The 19,125-nt window shown below is 36.3% G+C and overlaps 1 protein-coding gene and 6 non-coding genes across 7 annotated transcripts; 4 read left to right on the top strand and 3 right to left on the bottom strand.

The window, feature by feature from the left end:
- Window positions 1–1,769: 1,769 nt before the first annotated feature.
- Trnak-uuu (transfer RNA lysine (anticodon UUU)) lies at window positions 1,770–1,842 on the top strand. Its single transcript has one exon. It is a non-coding gene; the product is annotated as a tRNA-Lys (tRNA).
- A 9,600-nt stretch (window positions 1,843–11,442) lies between these two features.
- Window positions 11,443–11,524, top strand: Trnal-aag (transfer RNA leucine (anticodon AAG)). The gene has a single exon. It is a non-coding gene; the product is annotated as a tRNA-Leu (tRNA).
- Window positions 11,525–12,097: 573 nt separating this feature from the next.
- Trnal-aag (transfer RNA leucine (anticodon AAG)) lies at window positions 12,098–12,179 on the top strand. The gene has a single exon. It is a non-coding gene; the product is annotated as a tRNA-Leu (tRNA).
- Window positions 12,180–12,490: 311 nt separating this feature from the next.
- Window positions 12,491–12,572, bottom strand: Trnal-aag (transfer RNA leucine (anticodon AAG)). The gene has a single exon. It is a non-coding gene; the product is annotated as a tRNA-Leu (tRNA).
- A 583-nt stretch (window positions 12,573–13,155) lies between these two features.
- Trnal-aag (transfer RNA leucine (anticodon AAG)) lies at window positions 13,156–13,237 on the bottom strand. The gene has a single exon. It is a non-coding gene; the product is annotated as a tRNA-Leu (tRNA).
- Window positions 13,238–14,914: 1,677 nt separating this feature from the next.
- On the bottom strand, window positions 14,915–14,996 carry Trnal-aag (transfer RNA leucine (anticodon AAG)). Its single transcript has one exon. It is a non-coding gene; the product is annotated as a tRNA-Leu (tRNA).
- A 1,876-nt stretch (window positions 14,997–16,872) lies between these two features.
- Window positions 16,873–18,232, top strand: LOC133326433 (chitin deacetylase 8). Its single transcript, XM_061535084.1, has 3 exons — window positions 16,873–17,067; window positions 17,189–17,913; window positions 17,982–18,232. The coding sequence occupies exons 1-3, from the start codon at window positions 16,873–16,875 to the stop codon at window positions 18,226–18,228; spliced, it is 1,167 nt and encodes a 388-aa protein (XP_061391068.1). The 3' UTR covers window positions 18,229–18,232.
- The last annotated feature ends 893 nt before the right edge of the window (window positions 18,233–19,125 follow it).

Raw genomic sequence — 19,125 nt, 5'->3', positions numbered from 1 at the left:
AAACAACTACGACGAAAACCTAACTTAGCAATGATGTGACGTAATTCAGTACGCTATGCAATAATTCGTGCAAATCGAATGATTCGCAGGGACTAAAGTCCGTATATCGGACAAAAATATATATGGGAGCTATATCTAAATCAGAACCGATTGTTCCCAAATTCAATAGGGTTCGTCCTTGAGCCAAATAAATGAGCTGTACGAAATTTCAGCCAAATCGGGTTATAAATGCGACCTGTACTTTGTTTACAATTTTACATCAACAGACGGACGGACGAACGGACTGGAAATGATTATTTCGATTAGTTACAAACGAATAACAAACATAATATACACTACGGTGGAGAGTACAACAAAATGTTGTATAGCCGATTGTTTAATTCTAATAGATTGAGGTATAGACATTGCTGACAAATTATGATATTTAGACTACCCAGCAACCCTAATTGTATATACTAAAATTTATATAGGATATCATTTTTAAAAAGTAAAATATTTTATGTATCACTTCCTCTGTTTGTCACGCGTGTTCTCTCCGATATGCCTGAACTTTAGGAATAGCATTTTGTGTCACTTTTTGAGCTTCTGAAGACCATAGAAATTAAAACTTACGAGGCCATTTTAACACATCATCCTCAGGGCAGAAGCAAATACACTATCTTTTTAAATTTCCCAATAGTTTAAACCAGTGAGCAGAGTAGTATAGTCGGACGGGGCCGATCATATGACACCCCAAACAACTACGACGAAAACCGAACTTTCTGCGGTTCTTTATTTTGAGCTTGGGCAATAATTCGCGATATTTGTACCCGATTCACTTTCTAACCCTGACATATTTTTCAAATCATGTTTTCCTGAGGTGAATATTTAGTTTATGTTTTGGTTCATTTGAACCTTTGGAGTATTGATCGATCATCATCTAAACAACCGGCCTATGTATTTCTTCTGATCATCTTCACTTTGTAAAATATGTGATGTTCTACATCTAATAATGGCCTCTAGAGACACATATACTCCTTTAAATATATACTTATAACTCCCAAATCCGAGTACATACAACAATATAATAGGTCTTTAATTTAAAGGTCAACAACTCCTCTTGGATATACTATCAACTTCTCGGGTCTATGTCCTCCAGGAAAATAGAGGTCTTCATTGGCCTAAACCGGTCCTACATGCACAATTTCGTGAAGATTGGTCCATAACTGTGGCCTGTAGCGTGTTTACAAATTGTTATGAGCAGATGGACGGCCAGACACACATGCCTAAATCGACTCAGCTAATCGAGATATAAAAACCTCATAAAAATTGGCATCAATATTGGACTCTTCATACCATCAGATTTTCGGTATTTCTCAGGTCTGAGAAAATTTTCAATTTGACATATAATTTTCGGTTTACACAATTCTGATAAATGCTACCAAAAGTGGCACTGACCTATTTCAAATCTCGCTGAGAAATTTATTTTATTAAAATCTAACATTGAAACAATTTCAAAAATAATTAAAAGTATAAAATCTAGATTAGATCCATATGAATATCCCCTACCTTCCGACAAATATACCGCATGGAATTGCCGAACACAAGCATTGTTTGTTTGTTCAAATCTAAAAATAAGACAAATACTAATTCCATGTCAAACACTATGACAACAGCAAACACAACAACAATAAACAACTTAAGAATACAATTTTTTGTTTCACTCAATACGCTGGATATATAAAACGTGACCACATAGTTGTGGTTAACTTAACAGCGTATATTTATGTGCCCGGGTAGCTCAGTCGGTAGAGCATTGGACTTTTAATCCAAGGGTCCAGGGTTCAAGTCCCTGCTCGGGCGGTAATAACTTTTTTATATTTTGTGTATTTATATTTTTTCTTTGTTTTATTTGCCAACCATTTCCATCTTTAATTTTTTAGCTCCAAACGTCTCATATAAGTGACTTTTATAAGTACTTTTGAGAACTTTCCATATGATTTCTTGTTGGTTTTTCCCCGTCAAACTGCAGCCAGTAAATGTCAAAAAGTATTCATTATGACAAATGATGACTCTTTTGAAAAGTAGTGTTTTTTTTTTGTGAGTTAAAAGTAAAAAATAAGATGTATGAAAAAATATGGCATCAACTTTTGTAAACGTGTAGTGAAAAATACGATGTCTTTGAAACTATCACCAACCCAACGTCGTCATCATCATCAACCGGTACACAAATAAAAAGCCACATAAGTGCCGCTCAAGACGTGTGTGTGACCAACCGTATGGAAAAATGGCAAATATTCCACCCACGACCGCTCCAGCCACCAATGATGAGTACGTGAAAAATTCAAAAGTTTCTGTGGTAATTTTTTACGATCTGCAGCTACAATTTTAATAAATGGAATGATGCTAACTTTAATCAGCAAAAAACAATTTGTTATTTTTTTGGAGTTCGCCAAGGGTGGCATGACGTGCAAGAGTGCTGCGGGAGGGCGTTGTGGTTATTAAAATAGTTGACATTTATTATTTAATAAAAATAAATATAATACCTATATTGTATTTGTAAATAGGGTGAGAGGTGAAGTCACTGACATAACCCTCACAAATATGGACGACTCTGGTGTTATGAACTGAGAAATTCTCCTTTTCGGATCATAGACTGATATCTTTCCAGATTCCTACCTCCAGGGGAAAACAGAAGCCTTATAGGTATCCTCGGAAGTCAAACAGCAGCTTCAATCCTGGATCATAAAGATTTAAAAACGGTTGAGGATGTTAAAGTAGCTGTGAATAAGATCACGACTAATCTTCTGAAGAGCTATGAGGCTTTTTGTCCCCTAACATACCCTGGGAAAAAATCTTAGCCGGTATGGTGGTCACAAAACCCTATAAGTCTCCAGGTCCAGATGGTGTAATACCGGCCATGATGCAACACGCAGATGAACGAGTATTAGCATATATGCAGGACATTTTTAGGGCTTGTTAACTTCTGTCGTATACACCTAGTCTATGGAAAGAGGTAACAGTGACTTTCATCCCGAAAACCGAGTCGTACGCTGCCAAAAAACTATAGACCGATTAGTCTCTCTTTCTTTCTACTCAAGACTTTAGAAGGGTTACTAGACTCAGAAATTAGGAACACCATTGACCAAAGTAAACTTAGCAACTCTCAGCATGCATACATCAAAGGCAGATCAATGGATACAGCCTTACATGAGGTGGTTGGATGCATCGAGAAAAATATGGAGTCCTCTGGCTACACTTTGGCAGCATTCCTCGACATTGAGGGAGCTTTCAACAATTTGAAGCTGGAAGCCATATATGCTGCTCTCGTAAGCACATGTATCCCCTCACTCCTAACGGAATGGATTGATAGAATGCTGGAAAGCAGAATTATCAAATCATCCTTGGAATAGAGTTCCGTGAGAAAATCAGTCAACAGAGGCACAGCACAGGGAGGAGTACTATCTCCCCTCGTGTGTGGTTCTGGTGATAAATGAGATACTTCTGAAATTCAATCATCTTAGGATAAAGGTTGTAGCCTATGCCGATGATGTAATCCTGCTGGTTGGGGGTAAGTTTCTAATGATAATTGTAGACATCCTGGAGGGTGCCCTTTCAAACCTGTCTAACTGGGCATACGCCAAAGGACTTGGTGTAAACGCCACTAAGATATAAGATTCCTAGTTTCCGCCTGTCATCACTGGGAGGTGTGGCTCAAACTCTTTCTGAAGAAGCAAAATACCTTGGCATCATCCTTAACCGCAAACTAATGTGGAATGGGAATGTTGAGGAACGCTCTATGAAAGGTCTGCTGGCACTCTAATCATGCAAGAACTCCATAGGTAATAGCTGGGGATTAAGACCCGAGATCATACACTGGTTGTATGTGACGATCGTCCTCCACATTCTTACATATGGTTGCATTGTTTGGTGGCATGGGGTCAACAAAAAGATGCTGCTGACAAAATTAGGTTTTGTAAAGCGATCGGCTTCAATTCTGATCACCGGAGCGTTAAGAAGTACACCTCAGGGAGCCTTGAATGCAATCCTGAATCTCCAACCACTGGACATTCTGATTAAATTCCAGGCGGCCAGGTGTGCCCTGAGGCTCCGGGAAACGGATGCCTTGAAATCGCTGAACTATGGTCATGCTAGTATCCTAAACATAACACCATGTTGTGACCTCTAGAGTTTCCTAGTAGGGAATCCGGGAGTAGTGGCTCTTTATCTCTGCCAGGTCTGTCATTCTTAACAAACGGGTCAAATATGGAGGAAGGCACTAGTGCAGGCGTTTCCTGTAGGGAATTAGAAACATATAACTCATATAAACTTAACAATCTTTGTATCATACATCATATAAACTTAACAATCTTAAAGCGGTGAAGTCGCGTACTATAAACTCAAAAGCAGTTCATGATTGCAAGTTCGCTCTGAATGATATACGACAGATAGCTTATGTTGGGTTCCAGGACATAGTGACATTAAAGGGAATGAGATAGCCGCCGAGCTCGAGGTTGCTCACAGTCTTCCGATTGAAAGATCTGTGAACTCCCATTGGCTATTTCATTGGCAGAATCCGCTCGTTCTACTGCGAGGTAGTCGGCAACAGATGGTTGAGAGAACCTGCTTGCAGAATCTCAAAATCTATCTGTCCTGAATTCTCTCGCAAAAGAACGTATTCGCTGCTGGCACACAATAGGAGGGAGATCAAAATCGTTATGGGGATCATAACTGGTCACTACAAGATTAGATCTCTCACTTCGAAGTGGGAGACCAGCAGAGAGGATTACTGTCTTCTATGTGAGGTCTTCTTCGTCCTCACTAGAAACTAGAAACAATTGAACATATCCTCTGTAAATGTCCATCGCTGATTAGCGGAAGATATAAACAGTTTGAAAGGTATGAAATTGATAATCTAGCCTTCTTCTCTAAAATAGACCCAAACCAGATCCATTGGCTAAAATAACCTTTTCTCCGCTTTTCTTCTCTCTATATTTTCTCCTAGCCTTTCTCTCTAAAATAGACCCAAACCAGATCCATTGGCTAAAATAACATTTTCTCCGCTCTTCTTCTCTCTATATTTTCTCCTTGTGCTTCTCCGAGTGGTCGGTTGTTACTAACAACCGTACATCCCTAACCTAACCAGACCTAGGGACGGAAATATACAATGGACTGAACCTTTATTTAAAATACCCACAATGGGCTGGACCTTTATTTGAGGTACATGTCCAAACATGGTCCTATTTTGAAAAAGTTCTGCAACAAATTTTCTTACCCATACCGGACTCGAAATGCCAAATAACAGTCACTTTGGTTAGAAGATGCTGCTAGGTACATAAAAATGCCTACAAAAAGTTTGAACTTTTATAGATGGTATATGTCCAAACATTTTCTTCACTTCCAAAAAAAAAAAAACAAAAACTGAAAAATCATTTAAATTTTTATAAAAATTCCGTATCGAAGTCTAGACGAAAATTTAATTTTCCACATTATTGCACCCTTCGTTTTGTTCTTCGCATACATCTTATAACAATGTCCTTCGTTTTTTCGTAGATTTTTAATCAAGACATGCTATTACGTGCATAACAAATCTTCCCACACACACACGAAAGCGAAAAACCCCGTTCATCCACACACACACACACTAAGAAGCCAAGTGTTTATAAAATCCTGGATGGACTAGACAAATAGATGGATATTCCTGTTTAAAATTTACATTAAAGTGTTGCCACTACCAGCACCACCGCAACACAGGGAAAGAAAGCACATCCGCAAAGTTGAGGTCACGTACGGGTCATGTTAAAAGAATGCAACAGCAGTGGCAGCAGCAACGACAACAAAAACAACAACCGCAACATCACCATGCAATATAATTTATTGGAAAATAGTGTTTAAAAATTTACGAAACTCCTTGTACTCCATGAGGGGGTGGGGGCCATTCGCATGGCAAATGAAATGGAATTTAATCCTTTGAATTATGCGGCAGCGAACAAAAAACTAGAAATTCTAAAATGAAATTGACAGTTTGAAAGAGAGGATCTTTTAATTTCCTCTTGCATGTCAATTTTACATCGGCAATGCAATGCTGTGTTCAGTTCAGTTCAAATAAGACATTGATGGATAAGCAACATGTCCGCATCCGCATGTTCGTATCCTTCGATTCTATAGGAGTGTTGATGAACTTGATAATCATAGGGATACCTGACATTTGTGGTGTTTGTTTTTTTTTCAACGAGGTTAAGGCATAAATACGTGTGCTGTTGCCATTTTAAAAAGGGAAATGAATGAACCCATTCTAAATGGTCCATTTCACAGGCGTAAATCATTCTTCAAAACCTGAAATGTTTTTTCTCCCCAATTTGAATGTAACTTAATTAAGTGCCACATGACCTGACGACTATTATTAGCTGGTGTTGTATGGTCCCTGCCACATGCTGGTGGCCTTTGCATGGCAATGAATATACATATCTACCCTTTTTACCTTGGGCCAACGACAGACATAATTTCAAGTCATTTATCAAGTGACACACAAAATGACACTATCTTAACGCAAATATCAAAAAATGCTTCCGGTTATGGTCTAGCAAAGTTCAACGCGTTATTTGACACCAGAAGTTATTGGAAAGGGACACACAGGCATTATATGTATATATGGGTGTGTGTGTGTGTTTGGGTAAAACGGAAATACCTGGTGGTATGGAAAATTCAAATGATAAATGTGATGTATCGAAAGCCAAGTAAATCATTTTGTGTTGGTAAGGAAAGTATTGCATACTTTAAGGCGTTAATAAATAAACCCATGGATAAACAATACTGACACCTATTGTTTAAGTAAACAAAATACTTATTTAAAATTTATAAATTAATTCAATATATCGAAATTTTCATATAATTTAAATCTTATTCGTCTAGATTCGGATATTCGTGTTTAAGACGAGGTTCAAAGTTTCCTACATTTTATTCAGTTTTTGTCTTTAATGCTACACCACATTGCCGTTCAAATTTTCTCTCGAATATCAAAAATCTCAATGTAAAAATCTTCCTTCAGTCCGTTCCATAACTTATGGACTTATTTTCTTTTGAAAAAAAGTTGTGTAAATTTAAAAAATGAAGTATTTAGCAAATCTAGCAAAGCTTTAAGTATAAATTTGAGAAAGCAGGTGATTTTTTTCAAGCCATTCGCATCGTAATATTCCTTTCAAACATATTTGAGGTTAGAAGATGGAGACGGTTCCATTCTTCATAGAAATTTTACATGGAGTTCCGGTTATGACCAAGCACGACGCCTATAATTTTCGGTGATGTTGAAATTATATTTAGGGGTTTCAATGAACAGAAAACATCATTTTTGGCAGATTTTCTAGTCGCTCTAGAGGTTTATATATACTAAACATCACATATTTTACACGGTGAAAGGGATCTGACCTACTGTATAGTACGGCTGTTTAAGTGATGATCGGACCTCTTCTTTTGGTACCTTCCACACGAATGATCAGTATGTTGAGAAATTGCACTGAATTTCGCACGTCCTAATATTTTCTACGCATTCCGAACTAGTTCAAAGTGATGAATTCTGGTACTTCAAAGCCTCAACATTACCCAAAATTCGGTCCATATAGGGATTCTTACCGATTTTAGGTATTTTTAATGCCGACTTAGAAATGCCCGCCCGTCTATGTCGCTGACTGTTTCGTGCGATAACTCTCGAATGGAGCAAACGAGTTGGTCCTCGGTGCAGCCACAAGGAATGATCAATGATCAAAACTTCGAGGAAAAACCAGTAAGGAAAGTAATAAAGTCGGACTGGGCCGACTATATGATACCCTTCACCCAAAGTGGTGAAGGGTATCATACTCTACTTATGTATCCTAACAGACGTCGCCTTTCCAAAGGAACATTCACCTGAAATTAAACGAACTTAAATATGCGATCTTTATCTATAAGTATTCCTATTCCATACTTTGTAAACAGATTTAAAGCAAACTTTACATAGGCTACTTGGTATGCTTCGGAGTTTAAAATGTAATATCTATCAGGCGCCCATTGAGTATTTGGTGTACAATCAACACGAATAAGTCGAAATTATATATGGAAGCTATGCTAAATGTGAACCGATTTCGAGGAAGCATTTCCAGAGATTAATTTATATTAATTTCAGTACGTGGTGTCAATCGGCCTAGCTATGGGTCCTTAGTGCACCATTTTCTTAAAATCGGACGAAAGTATATATAGGAGATATATCTAAACCTGAACCGATTTTTACGAAACTTTGCTCACATCATTCTGGACATATAGGAACTTTGGTACAACATTTGTTTAAGTCGGACGAAACTATATATGGGAGCTGTATATAAATCTGAACCGATTTTTACGAAACTTATCACACATCATTCTAGATCTAATACATTACGATGTGCCAAATTTCGTGAAAATCGGATGATATATATGGACTTTGGTGTCCCATTTACCTTAAATCGGACGAAACTATGTATGGGAGCTGTATCCAAACCTGACCCGATTTTCACGAAATTTAACTCACATCGTTCTAGACTCAATTCAGTACGATGTGCCAAATTTCGTGCAAAACGAAAGATATATAGGGACTTTGGTGTCCCATTTACATAAAATCGGACGAAAATATATATGGGAGCTATGTCTAAATATGAACCGATTTTTCCCAAATTCAATAGGGTTCGTCCTTGAGCTGCCAAATGAATGAGCTGTGCCAAATGTCATCCTTTTCGGATTATAAATGCGGCCTGTTGTTTCTTTTTAATTCAACATCAAGAGACGGACGGACAGACATTCATAAATCGACTCAGAAAGTGATTCAAAATACTAAACCTGGATCGAGTCCAAAAAACATAAATTATAGGTTCATTCCTCCAGTTTCCTCATATGCTCAACATTATCCAAAATCCGGCACATAAAAGGGTCCTAATCGAATTTAGAAAATTTAAATGTCGATCTATGGTGAAAGCTATAACAAGTTGGGCCCGGCAGAACTTAATCACTCTTTGAATTGTTTTGTTAGAAAGAACGTTGTTAATATAGATCCCAGACCCGATATACCCATTATACGTAGATCTTCTAACGCAGTGAGATTAACTTTGCAATTCGGTTATACAACGACAGGTGGCCAGTATAAGAGATCCGAGACAAACTTCTCTGAATATGTAATTTTCTCTCACATAAATCGATATAGATCTGCGTTTTGCATACGATGTATTTCCAATTTTCGTAGATTATAAGACCTAGTAAAATTGTCCCTTAAAACATTATTAACTGTTACAAATTTTAGTCCGGTTGCTCAATAATTATATATGTAATTATAAATTAAGTAAAAACGTCGTTGAGTTTGGCCGCGCACAGTATGTTAATAAAAATCGATCGATATATGGGGACAACGTTATTGTAAACAAATTATGCCAAGAGGTTTTACCCTCCAATAACTCTAAATGTCTACTATACCATAACGCTAGGAAACTGAGATTAGAACCGCCAACTTACATAAGTAATGCTGAACTTTTATATGGGGATTATCGAGATACAGACTTATATTGACAACTTTCTTCAAATATATGTTTACACACTTTTATCCTCATTTGAGGAAGGGTATTGACAAAATCAACCCCTATGATAATATAAAAACCAGTAAGGAAAGTAGTAAAGTCGGACGGGGCCGACTATATGATACCCTTCACCACTATGGGTATATTAAACAGGACTATTAGCATGAAATTGGATGAAATAAAATATGTGATATTTATTTAAATGTGAATCTACCTAGATATATCCATAAAGTATGTAAATCGACTTCAAACAAATATAAATAGTTCATCCGTTGGGCTATGTCTGTACTTCTAGAAAACGCAACTATATAATTTTATGCTCAATTTTGTACGATGTGCAAACTTTTATGTCAATCTGACTAACATGAGGAGTTTGATGCCCAATTTACTTGAAATCGGGCGAAAATATATATGGTGCGTCAATTACTTAAAATCAATCTATAATAAAAAGGGCTATACCTATCTAAATCTGGCGAAAATATATATGGTGCGTCAATTACTTAAAATCAATCTATAATAAAAAACTTGGCAGACATCATTCTAGACCTAAATTATTAGGCTGCACCAAATTTCGTGCAAATCGAAGGATATATAGGGACTTTGCTGCAACATTTACATGGAATAGGACGAAACTATATATGGGAGCTATATCTAAATCTGGACCGATTTTCTCGAAACTTGGCAGACATCATTCTAGACCTAAGTGATTAGGCTGTACCAAATTTCGTGCAATTCGAAAGATATATAAGGACTTTGGGGCACCATTTACATGAAATCGGACAAAACTATATATAGGAGATATATCTAAATCAGGATCGATTTTCATGAAACTTGGCAGACATCATTCTAGGCTCAATTAAGTACGTTATGCCAAATTTCGTACAAATCGAAGGATATATAGGGACTTCGGTGCACCATTTACATGAAATCGGACGAAACTATATATGGGAGCTATATCTAAGTCTGGACCGAGTTGGCAGACATCATTCTAGGCTCAATTCAGTACGTTATGCCAAATTTCGTGCAAATCGAAAGATATATAGGGACTTTGGGCACCATTTACATGAAATCGGACGAAACTATATATGGGAGCAACATATAAATCTGGACCGATTTCCTCGAAACTTGGCAGATATCACTTTTGGCTTAATTAAGTACGTTATACCAAATTTCGTGCAAATCGAAGGATATATAGGGACTTTTGTGTACCATTTACATGAAATCGGACGAAACTATATATGGGAGATATATCTAAATCTGGACCGATTTTCGCGAAAGTTGGCAGACATCATTCTAGGCTCAATTCAGTACGTTATGCCAAATTTCGTGCAAATCGTAAGATATATATGGACTTTGGGGCACCATTTACATGAAATCGGACGAAACTATATATGGGAGCTATATCTAAATCTGGACCGATTTTTACGAAACTTGGCAGACATCATTCTAGACCTAAATGATTAGGCTGTACCAAATTTCGTGCAAATCGAAAGATATATAGGGACCGTTTACATTAAATCGGTTAAATATATATATGGGAGCTATATCTAAATCTGAACCGATTTTTCCCAATTTCAATAGGGTTCGTCCTTGGGCCGAATAAGTGACCTATGCCAAATTTCATCCAATTCGGATCATAAATGCGACCTGTACTTTGTTTACAATTTAACATGGACAGACAGACGGACAGACGGACGGACGGACATGCATAAATCGACTTAGAAAGTGATTCTATGTATATTCTCAAAAGGAACCATGGGTCTATCTCGATTATTTTTGCCTGTTACAAACATATGCACAAAGACATAATACCCTGTACCACAGTGTGGTGAAGGGTATAAAAAGTACTCATTATCATCGATTTTAATCTATATAAAAATCGGTCTATATAGGTAGCGTGGCCGAGCGGTCTAAGGCGCTGGTTTAAGGCACCAGTCTCTTCGGAGGCGTGGGTTCGAATCCCACCGCTGCCAAGTAATTTTTTACATTGTATGCGGAAGCCTGAGGGACTATGTTAAAACATTAATCCAAATTGTATATGGGTTTGCAGTAAATTATATATCATCTGCCTGGAAAATGAGCTGAGAATCATAAAAATGTTGATATATCATCTATAATCCGTAAAGAAACAATATACATTGATAACACTTACCCGTAATAAGGTTCTCAATTCTTGAGTGGAAATTTTCTAATATCTACAATCGACGAGATGACGTGCCCTCAAAAAATTTTAAATGCCAAACAGCAGTCACATCGCTTGTTTAAGACCTTTGAAGACCGAAATAGCCTTCAAATAAAGGTACCACCTATACCTTTATTTGAAGGCTATTTCGGAGAGATATTATACCCTTCTAGAAGTGACTGTACTATTTCAAAATTCTATCTACGTATTGTTCGATGCTGATTGTAACATATAGGTGTTAAAAAATGATACAATTAATATAGTATTTTGTAAGATCGAGGATTTACACATTTGGACTGTAGTACTGTACAAATGAATAAAATTTCCAAGACGAAAATTAAATTCCAAATTCACAATTTGATAGGGTAGCGTGGCCGAGCGGTCTAAGGCGCTGGTTTAAGGCACCAGTCTCTTCGGAGGCGTGGGTTCGAATCCCACCGCTGCCAGGTTGATTTTTATGGATTGCTATCGAGGGATTCTGTGTGAAAATGTGGATTGGGATTTTATATGAAAACTGAAAAATGTTTATAGCTCTAACACTATCTTGCACGTCTATCTGATTTGAACATATATCCGAGAAGATATATAGATGGGTCTAAATTCAAATGTCCATTATACGAGCGTCATTTTAGCAATTTTCTGGACAGACAACAATTTTTTAAAGGTAATTCATCAAAACATAAACAAAGCATCATACACAAAACATACACTCTACTACCACGAACTTTGTTTCACATATTTTATTACAAAAAACACTTGGCAGCGGTGGGATTCGAACCCACGCCTCCGAAGAGACTGGTGCCTTAAACCAGCGCCTTAGACCGCTCGGCCACGCTACCCACATGATTCGAAATTTGTATAATTTAAATGCCACGTCATTTTCTAAAAAAGAAGAATTAAAATATCTAGCGGATATTAATAAAACGTTTTTTATTTTTTTTTTTTTTTTCTCAAATGTATTTGTTATTATACAAGCATTAATATTTAAACATCCATTAGGAAATTATTATTTTTAAATAACCTACACATTGAATATATTAACCCAAATGCAAGTATATCTCTAGAGACGAAACGAGTTCTATAAACCAAATGACAAATATACATATTCTAAAGAAAAATGGGTTAAGGGGCCCATTAGTATCTGTTTCGATTTTAAAACTTGACGGAATTTGGCACACTGTGTCACTGATTTCTGGTTTGGTTTATAAAAGCTTATCATTAAATTACTTCTTAGGTCAAGGTCAATCACAAATAGAAATTATTTCCATACATCATATTTTGACTGAATGAGGCGGCAAGCAATTCAGATACATATTATATGTTAATGCGCTTTTGTTCTCCTCCCTACTTTGTACATAACGTGATTCCGGTTCGACAACACACGACTTATATCATTGCATTAACTTAACTTAAAAAATCACTTGGCAGCGGTGGGATTCGAACCCACGCCTCCGAAGAGACTGGTGCCTTAAACCAGCGCCTTAGACCGCTCGGCCACGCTACCGCTCCGGCAAGCTTGGAAACAAGCTTTTACATTTTGCCACTACGATAACACATTACAGTGGGCCACAGTTATTATGAACTCGTGTATATACAAAAACTTTTTGAAATTTATTAATTGATAAAATGTGTGGATCCAAATGAGAAAAGAAAGAATTAACATTAAGTAAAGATCGGAAATCGGTGTTGGAATCGGTATTTTCACAGGACAACTCGCCATATAGCCGTATAAGCATGGCATGTGGAGAAGACATAGAAATATTTTTTGTCGTTGCTCAGCCGACTTAAACCGAAGATTTATAAGAAATAGCCTATGCAGTAGATTTTAGGAGAACGTTAAAGGTCGTTTACATTTAACCGGATTTGGTTAACTCAGTGGGTTTAAATTTTCAATTCCTTTGAATATATGCCAAATAAATCCTCATAAAGTAGGTTAACCCGGTAAAAAGTTCTAATGTAAATGCCGTATTAGATTACAAATTGGAAATTTCTACAGCTTATTTCTATAGCTTTGTGCAGTCCCAAGAGTTTGTAACGCCGCAAAATATTGGTTCTAGACCCACCTTTATGTATACAGATCGTCATATCTCGACTAGCTGAGTCGATCTAGACATGTGTGTCCGTCCGTCCGTCCATTATAATTTGTAAACACGATACAGGCCACAGTTATGGACCAATCTTCACGAAATTTTGCATGTAGGATGGGTTCTGGCCAATGAAGACCCCTATTGGTTTCGATAAAGATCGGAATATTTAGGGGATGAAATGGACCAAATACTTAGTTTTTGTCCGTTTTTCTGGTCGATCCAGAGCCCGCAATTATGGCCCGAACATCGCGAAATTTTACATGGAGAAGGGGATCGAGCCAAAGAATAAGCATGCCTATTTTAATGAAGATCGGTCAATATTTAGCGGGTCAAATGGACCCTGACTTTTTTGTGAAAAATGACAAAGTTTGTATTCTATGCGGTATATATTTGCCCCTAAAAGACCTAGAACCGAGAAGTTGATAGTATGTTCAAGAGGAGTGGTTTACCTTTAAATTGAATTATGGTCGTATGTACTCAGATGTTAGAGTTACACTTAAATATTTACGGGTGCTTACGTACTGAGATATTATTTAGTAACCCATTACCACACTAGAGGGCGGAAATATAGCGCTGATAGCTTTAAAATTTTCCATGAGATTCCAGTTATGGTCAAGGACAATGCCTATAATTTTCGGTGATGATCAGATAATAGTTTTGGGATGAAGTGGACCGAAAACTTAACTTTTTGTGTGTTGTGTTTTTTTAGTCGATCTACAAGTCACAATTGAAAGCCCAACATCACAACATAACCCACGGTAAAGAGAACCTGACAAGTACAGCCTGCTGAATATTAGAATTATTTGGTTGACATCTAGTCAGTCAAGAGGTTTCAAATATCGCAAAATACTGCTCAAGCTCTGAATATAGAACCATAAAAAGATAGATTTTCGTGAAAGTTGTGTAGGATATCATATGGTCGGCCCCGTTCGACTATACTGCTCCGCTCACTGGTTTTTATTATCGTTTATTTTTGGCAGCTCCTTGATCGTTGTTATATGCGATTTAAACTCGATCTATGGAGATTAAGACTAATATTTCCTCCAGCTACATATTACACTTTATTCAATGTTGAAAACTTTAAAAAATCATCTTGGCAGCGGAGGGATTCGAACCCTCGCCTCCGAAGAGACTGGTGCCTTAAACCAGCGCCTTAGACCGCTCGGCCACGCTACCACATTGACGCCATTTTTATTTTTAAATATTTCGATTCTTCAGTTTTGAAGAGAAATAATACTATTTTTAGAAAATATTATTTAATTTTAGAAGTAGTGTTAATTGTGTGACTAAAAATAACTTTGCCTTTTTCTACCCTCTACTATAAAGTGTCCTGAGTCACTAAAAAAATCTATCTTGACCCAATATTTAATAGAGCATTGACATTTTGCACATACATTACCACTACTCCTAAGATATTTTTAAAATAGGATCTATCGGTCTAGGTCTATCTACTATTTTCGCATTCTGATGATTTTGAGCAACTCTTCTAGCTTCCTACAAAAAATTATCAATGTTGGCCCAAGATTCGTAATATAACCCTAGCCTCATTTATTAGATATTCTATGGATTTTGGACACTTTTTGCATTCGATTCGATCGATCCTTGCTCAGAAAATCTTATTTCTACAAACACAAATAAATTTCGAATAAATTGCTAATTATGCAGAATTCGGCTGGCATTTAAAATGTCGAAAATCTTTCAGTAGATCTTGCACCCAAAGTTAGACCCAATTTCCGAATAATGGAGATATGGGGGCTATTCTAAAATGTTGGTCAAAATATCAGATAAAGAACTATTCTGAACGACCAAAAATGAGTAGATTTTTTAAAAAAGATTTTCTTGAAGTACCAACAAGGCGTAGATTTTTAGGAGATATTTTTTTGAGGGGCCAAAAAGACGTAGATTTTTTTAAAGAATTATTTTTCCACGATTTTATAAAAGAAAATTTTTTCGCGGCCAATAAATCCTAGATTTTTAAAATAATAGTTTTCCACGAACAATAAGGCGTAGGTTTTTTAAGAACAAAAAAGGCTAACATTTTCTAAAAGAAAAATTTTTGCTTGAAAAAGCATTGGTTTTCAAAGAATATCCATCTATGCGTGAATTTTTAGAACAATTTTAGTAATTAGGCGTGATCTTTTAGGACCAATAGGCGTAGATTTTTTAAAAGAAAATTTTTTCCGACCAATAAAGCCTAGATTTTGAAAAGAATAGTTTTTCCATGGACAATAGGGCGTAGATTTTTTAAATATTATTTTTAAGAACCAAAAAGGCCAACATTTTTTTAAAGAATATTTTTTTCACGAACAGTGAAGCATTTTAAAATAATTTTTTTCCAAGGTCTATCTATGCATAAATTTTTAAGATAATTTTGTTGAGGACTAATTAGGCGTAAATTTATTAAAATAATTTTTCCAAGGCCTATCTAGGCGTAGATTTTGAAAATAATTTTTTCCAAGGTCTATCTAGGCGTAGATTTTTAAAAATATTTTTATAGGCGTAGATTTTTAAAAATATTTTTATAGGCGTAGATTTTTAAAAATATTTTTATAGGCGTAGATTTTTAAAAATATTTTTATAGGCGTAGATTTTTAAAATAATTTTTTAGATGACGAGTTTTTACATGTGTTTGTTGTCATCTTCCCCTCACGCAAAGTGTTCCTGTTCCCTCATGCACAGTGTTCCGTGACTACGCACACAAATTTTGGATATGTATCTCAATATCTCAATTATATCTTAAAAGCGAATTGACATCTACAGAAATAGAAGAATTCCGAATTTTCCAGTAAATCAAAAAATATTTCCCTACAATTTATTGATTGAATGGACCATTGTGTGTACATCGAATCGGAATGAATCACTTCCAGCACATAGAGTAATGAAGTTGGAAATGTTTTCATTAATTTAACATTATTGAACACAATTATTATTATTGATGATGGAGATAAGATAAACGAAATAATTTCATGAAATCGGAAGTAGAATAAGATTTTTGAACAAAGAATAAATAGAAGTGCCTACTGCTGGAAATATTTCAGTTTACGAAGTGACAATGGAGAAACTCAAGCTACTACTACTCTTTGCGATTTTGCAAACTGTTTGCGCAGCATCGCGTCGACCACAAGCATTGGAACTGAAACAGGCGGAAATGTGCAGTCGGGATAAATGTCAGGCACCCAATTGTCGTTGTTCGGCAATGTCCCTGCCGAAACCGGAATTTAAGGGTCATGAAAAGGAAATACCACAGGTGAGAATTATATAAAAAATGGAATTACTTACTTTGGCAATCAGAGCTAAATTTGGCGTTGCAAAACTTTGTCTTGTATTTTTTATAAAATATTTTAAATTAATATTATTTATTTTTCCAGTTCATTACAGTTACCTTTGATGATGCTGTGACCGTGCTGAATTATGAACAATATCAGGAGTTATTTGCAAATCTCAGAAACCCAGATCACTGTGAGGCCCGTGGTTGTTTTTATGTCTCTCACGAATATACAGACTACAGTAAAGTCAATGCCCTCTATAATGAGGGCCATGAAATAGCCCTACACTCAATAACCCATGGTGCGGGAACAGATTACTGGCGTAATGCCGATGTGGAACTGTTAATGCAAGAATTTGGTCAACAAATTGATATTCTGGAGACATTTGCAAAAATCGATCGGCGTCATATTCGTGGAATGCGTTTACCTTTCTTACAAATTTCAGGAAATAATTCCTTCATTGCTGCGAAGAGATTGGGCTTACTCTACGATAGTTCATGGCCGACGCAACAATATCGCAACCCCGCCATGTGGCCTTACACTTTGGATTATTTATCCTTGCAAGATTGTCAAATAACTCCCTGTCCCACGGTCTCACTACCAGGCCTATGGATAAATCCCATGGTCACATGGGTAGATAATGAAGGCTATAGTTGTTCAATGTTAGATGGTTGTATATTCTTGCCACCCGATAATGTTGACAGCCTCTTTGAATGGATGAAAAGTAATTTTCAACGGCATTATGAAGGCAATCGGGCGCCATTTGGTATGTATTTGCATGCAGCATGGTTTGGACGTAGCCCGAATTATTTTAAGGCTTTTAGGAAGTAAGTTAAACGAATCCTCTTTAAATATTTTTCAGATTAATTATTTCCTTTTTGTTTTGCTTTTATAGATTTTTGGAATATGCCAACTCATTGCCGGATGTCTACATCACAACTCCCTCTGCCGTCATCCAATACATGAAACATCCCAGTTTGGGTAAACCCTTTAGGGGTTGCTTTAAAAAACCTCAAAGCTCCTGCAAACCAGTAACATGTGGCCTAGCCAAACAATCTACGGGTGAAATGCGTTACATGACCGTATGTGATAAATGCCCTGAAGTCTATCCCTGGTTGGGTAATCCGCTTGGTGAAATTTAAGTTACATTTTAAAGGAATGTGTAAATGGATGTTTGTGTTACAAATTTTTATAAATAACAATAAGTTTTATTAGGCACATACCAAAGGAGAATATATTTTTGTGGATTTGAGTGGTTTTGAAAGGAATTATATTTTTATTTTGGTCCATAATTTTTGAATACTACGCATTGCTCCGACCAGTTTTTGAGATGCTTCGAGTATGTCGCCTCATATCAAAAAATTTAAAGTGAATATGGAAATCAGGGAAATGAAAAGGTTATTCATTGGGTGTGGGAGAGTTATTTTAGAAAATGTTCTCCTTGGACAATGCTCCGAGGTTCAAAGAAGTAACAATACATCTTGATATGAACTGGATTGCGGTTTGATTTGATCGGATTATATCGGATCGGATTATATTATATATCAGTACAAAATTATAAACGTTTCCAAAAAACCTAAACCATAGGATATACACACCAGAATGAAATTGTTTTGGCCATGACGAATTGTCTGTTGAAATCACGATAGACCCTTGAACAGACATTGCTATAGAAAATGGTATTTATTGATCCAGGATTTGAAATAAGTCTCAAATACGTTCCGCGATAAAGTGGAGTGAATTTAAGCATGTCCGGTCTTCTGTTGTCACCATGATCGAGTTTGCAATATTTTAGATAGAGTCGGAAATTTCTCACATACATTGCTACTTCTCTTAGTACACAGAAAAAAAGTGCTGATTAATGTTTTCATAACTTCATTCATTGGTTATTTCCCCATATTGTTCATGTACATCGCAATTCTTTAAAATTCTTTAAGTTACTGTTTTTTCCGAAAAGTGCAAACATTTCATTAATATCACAACTGTTTTCATGCTTCGTTCTACTTTACCACTATTTGCGCTTATTTCTCTCTCTCTTA

The sequence above is a fragment of the Musca vetustissima genome, unplaced genomic scaffold (assembly GCF_032173495.1).
Source record: "Musca vetustissima isolate MV318-11 ecotype Yass unplaced genomic scaffold, APGP_CSIRO_Mvet_v1 utg1615, whole genome shotgun sequence".
NCBI lineage: Eukaryota > Metazoa > Arthropoda > Insecta > Diptera > Muscidae > Musca > Musca vetustissima.
This window is presented reverse-complemented; position numbering and strand designations above follow the sequence as displayed.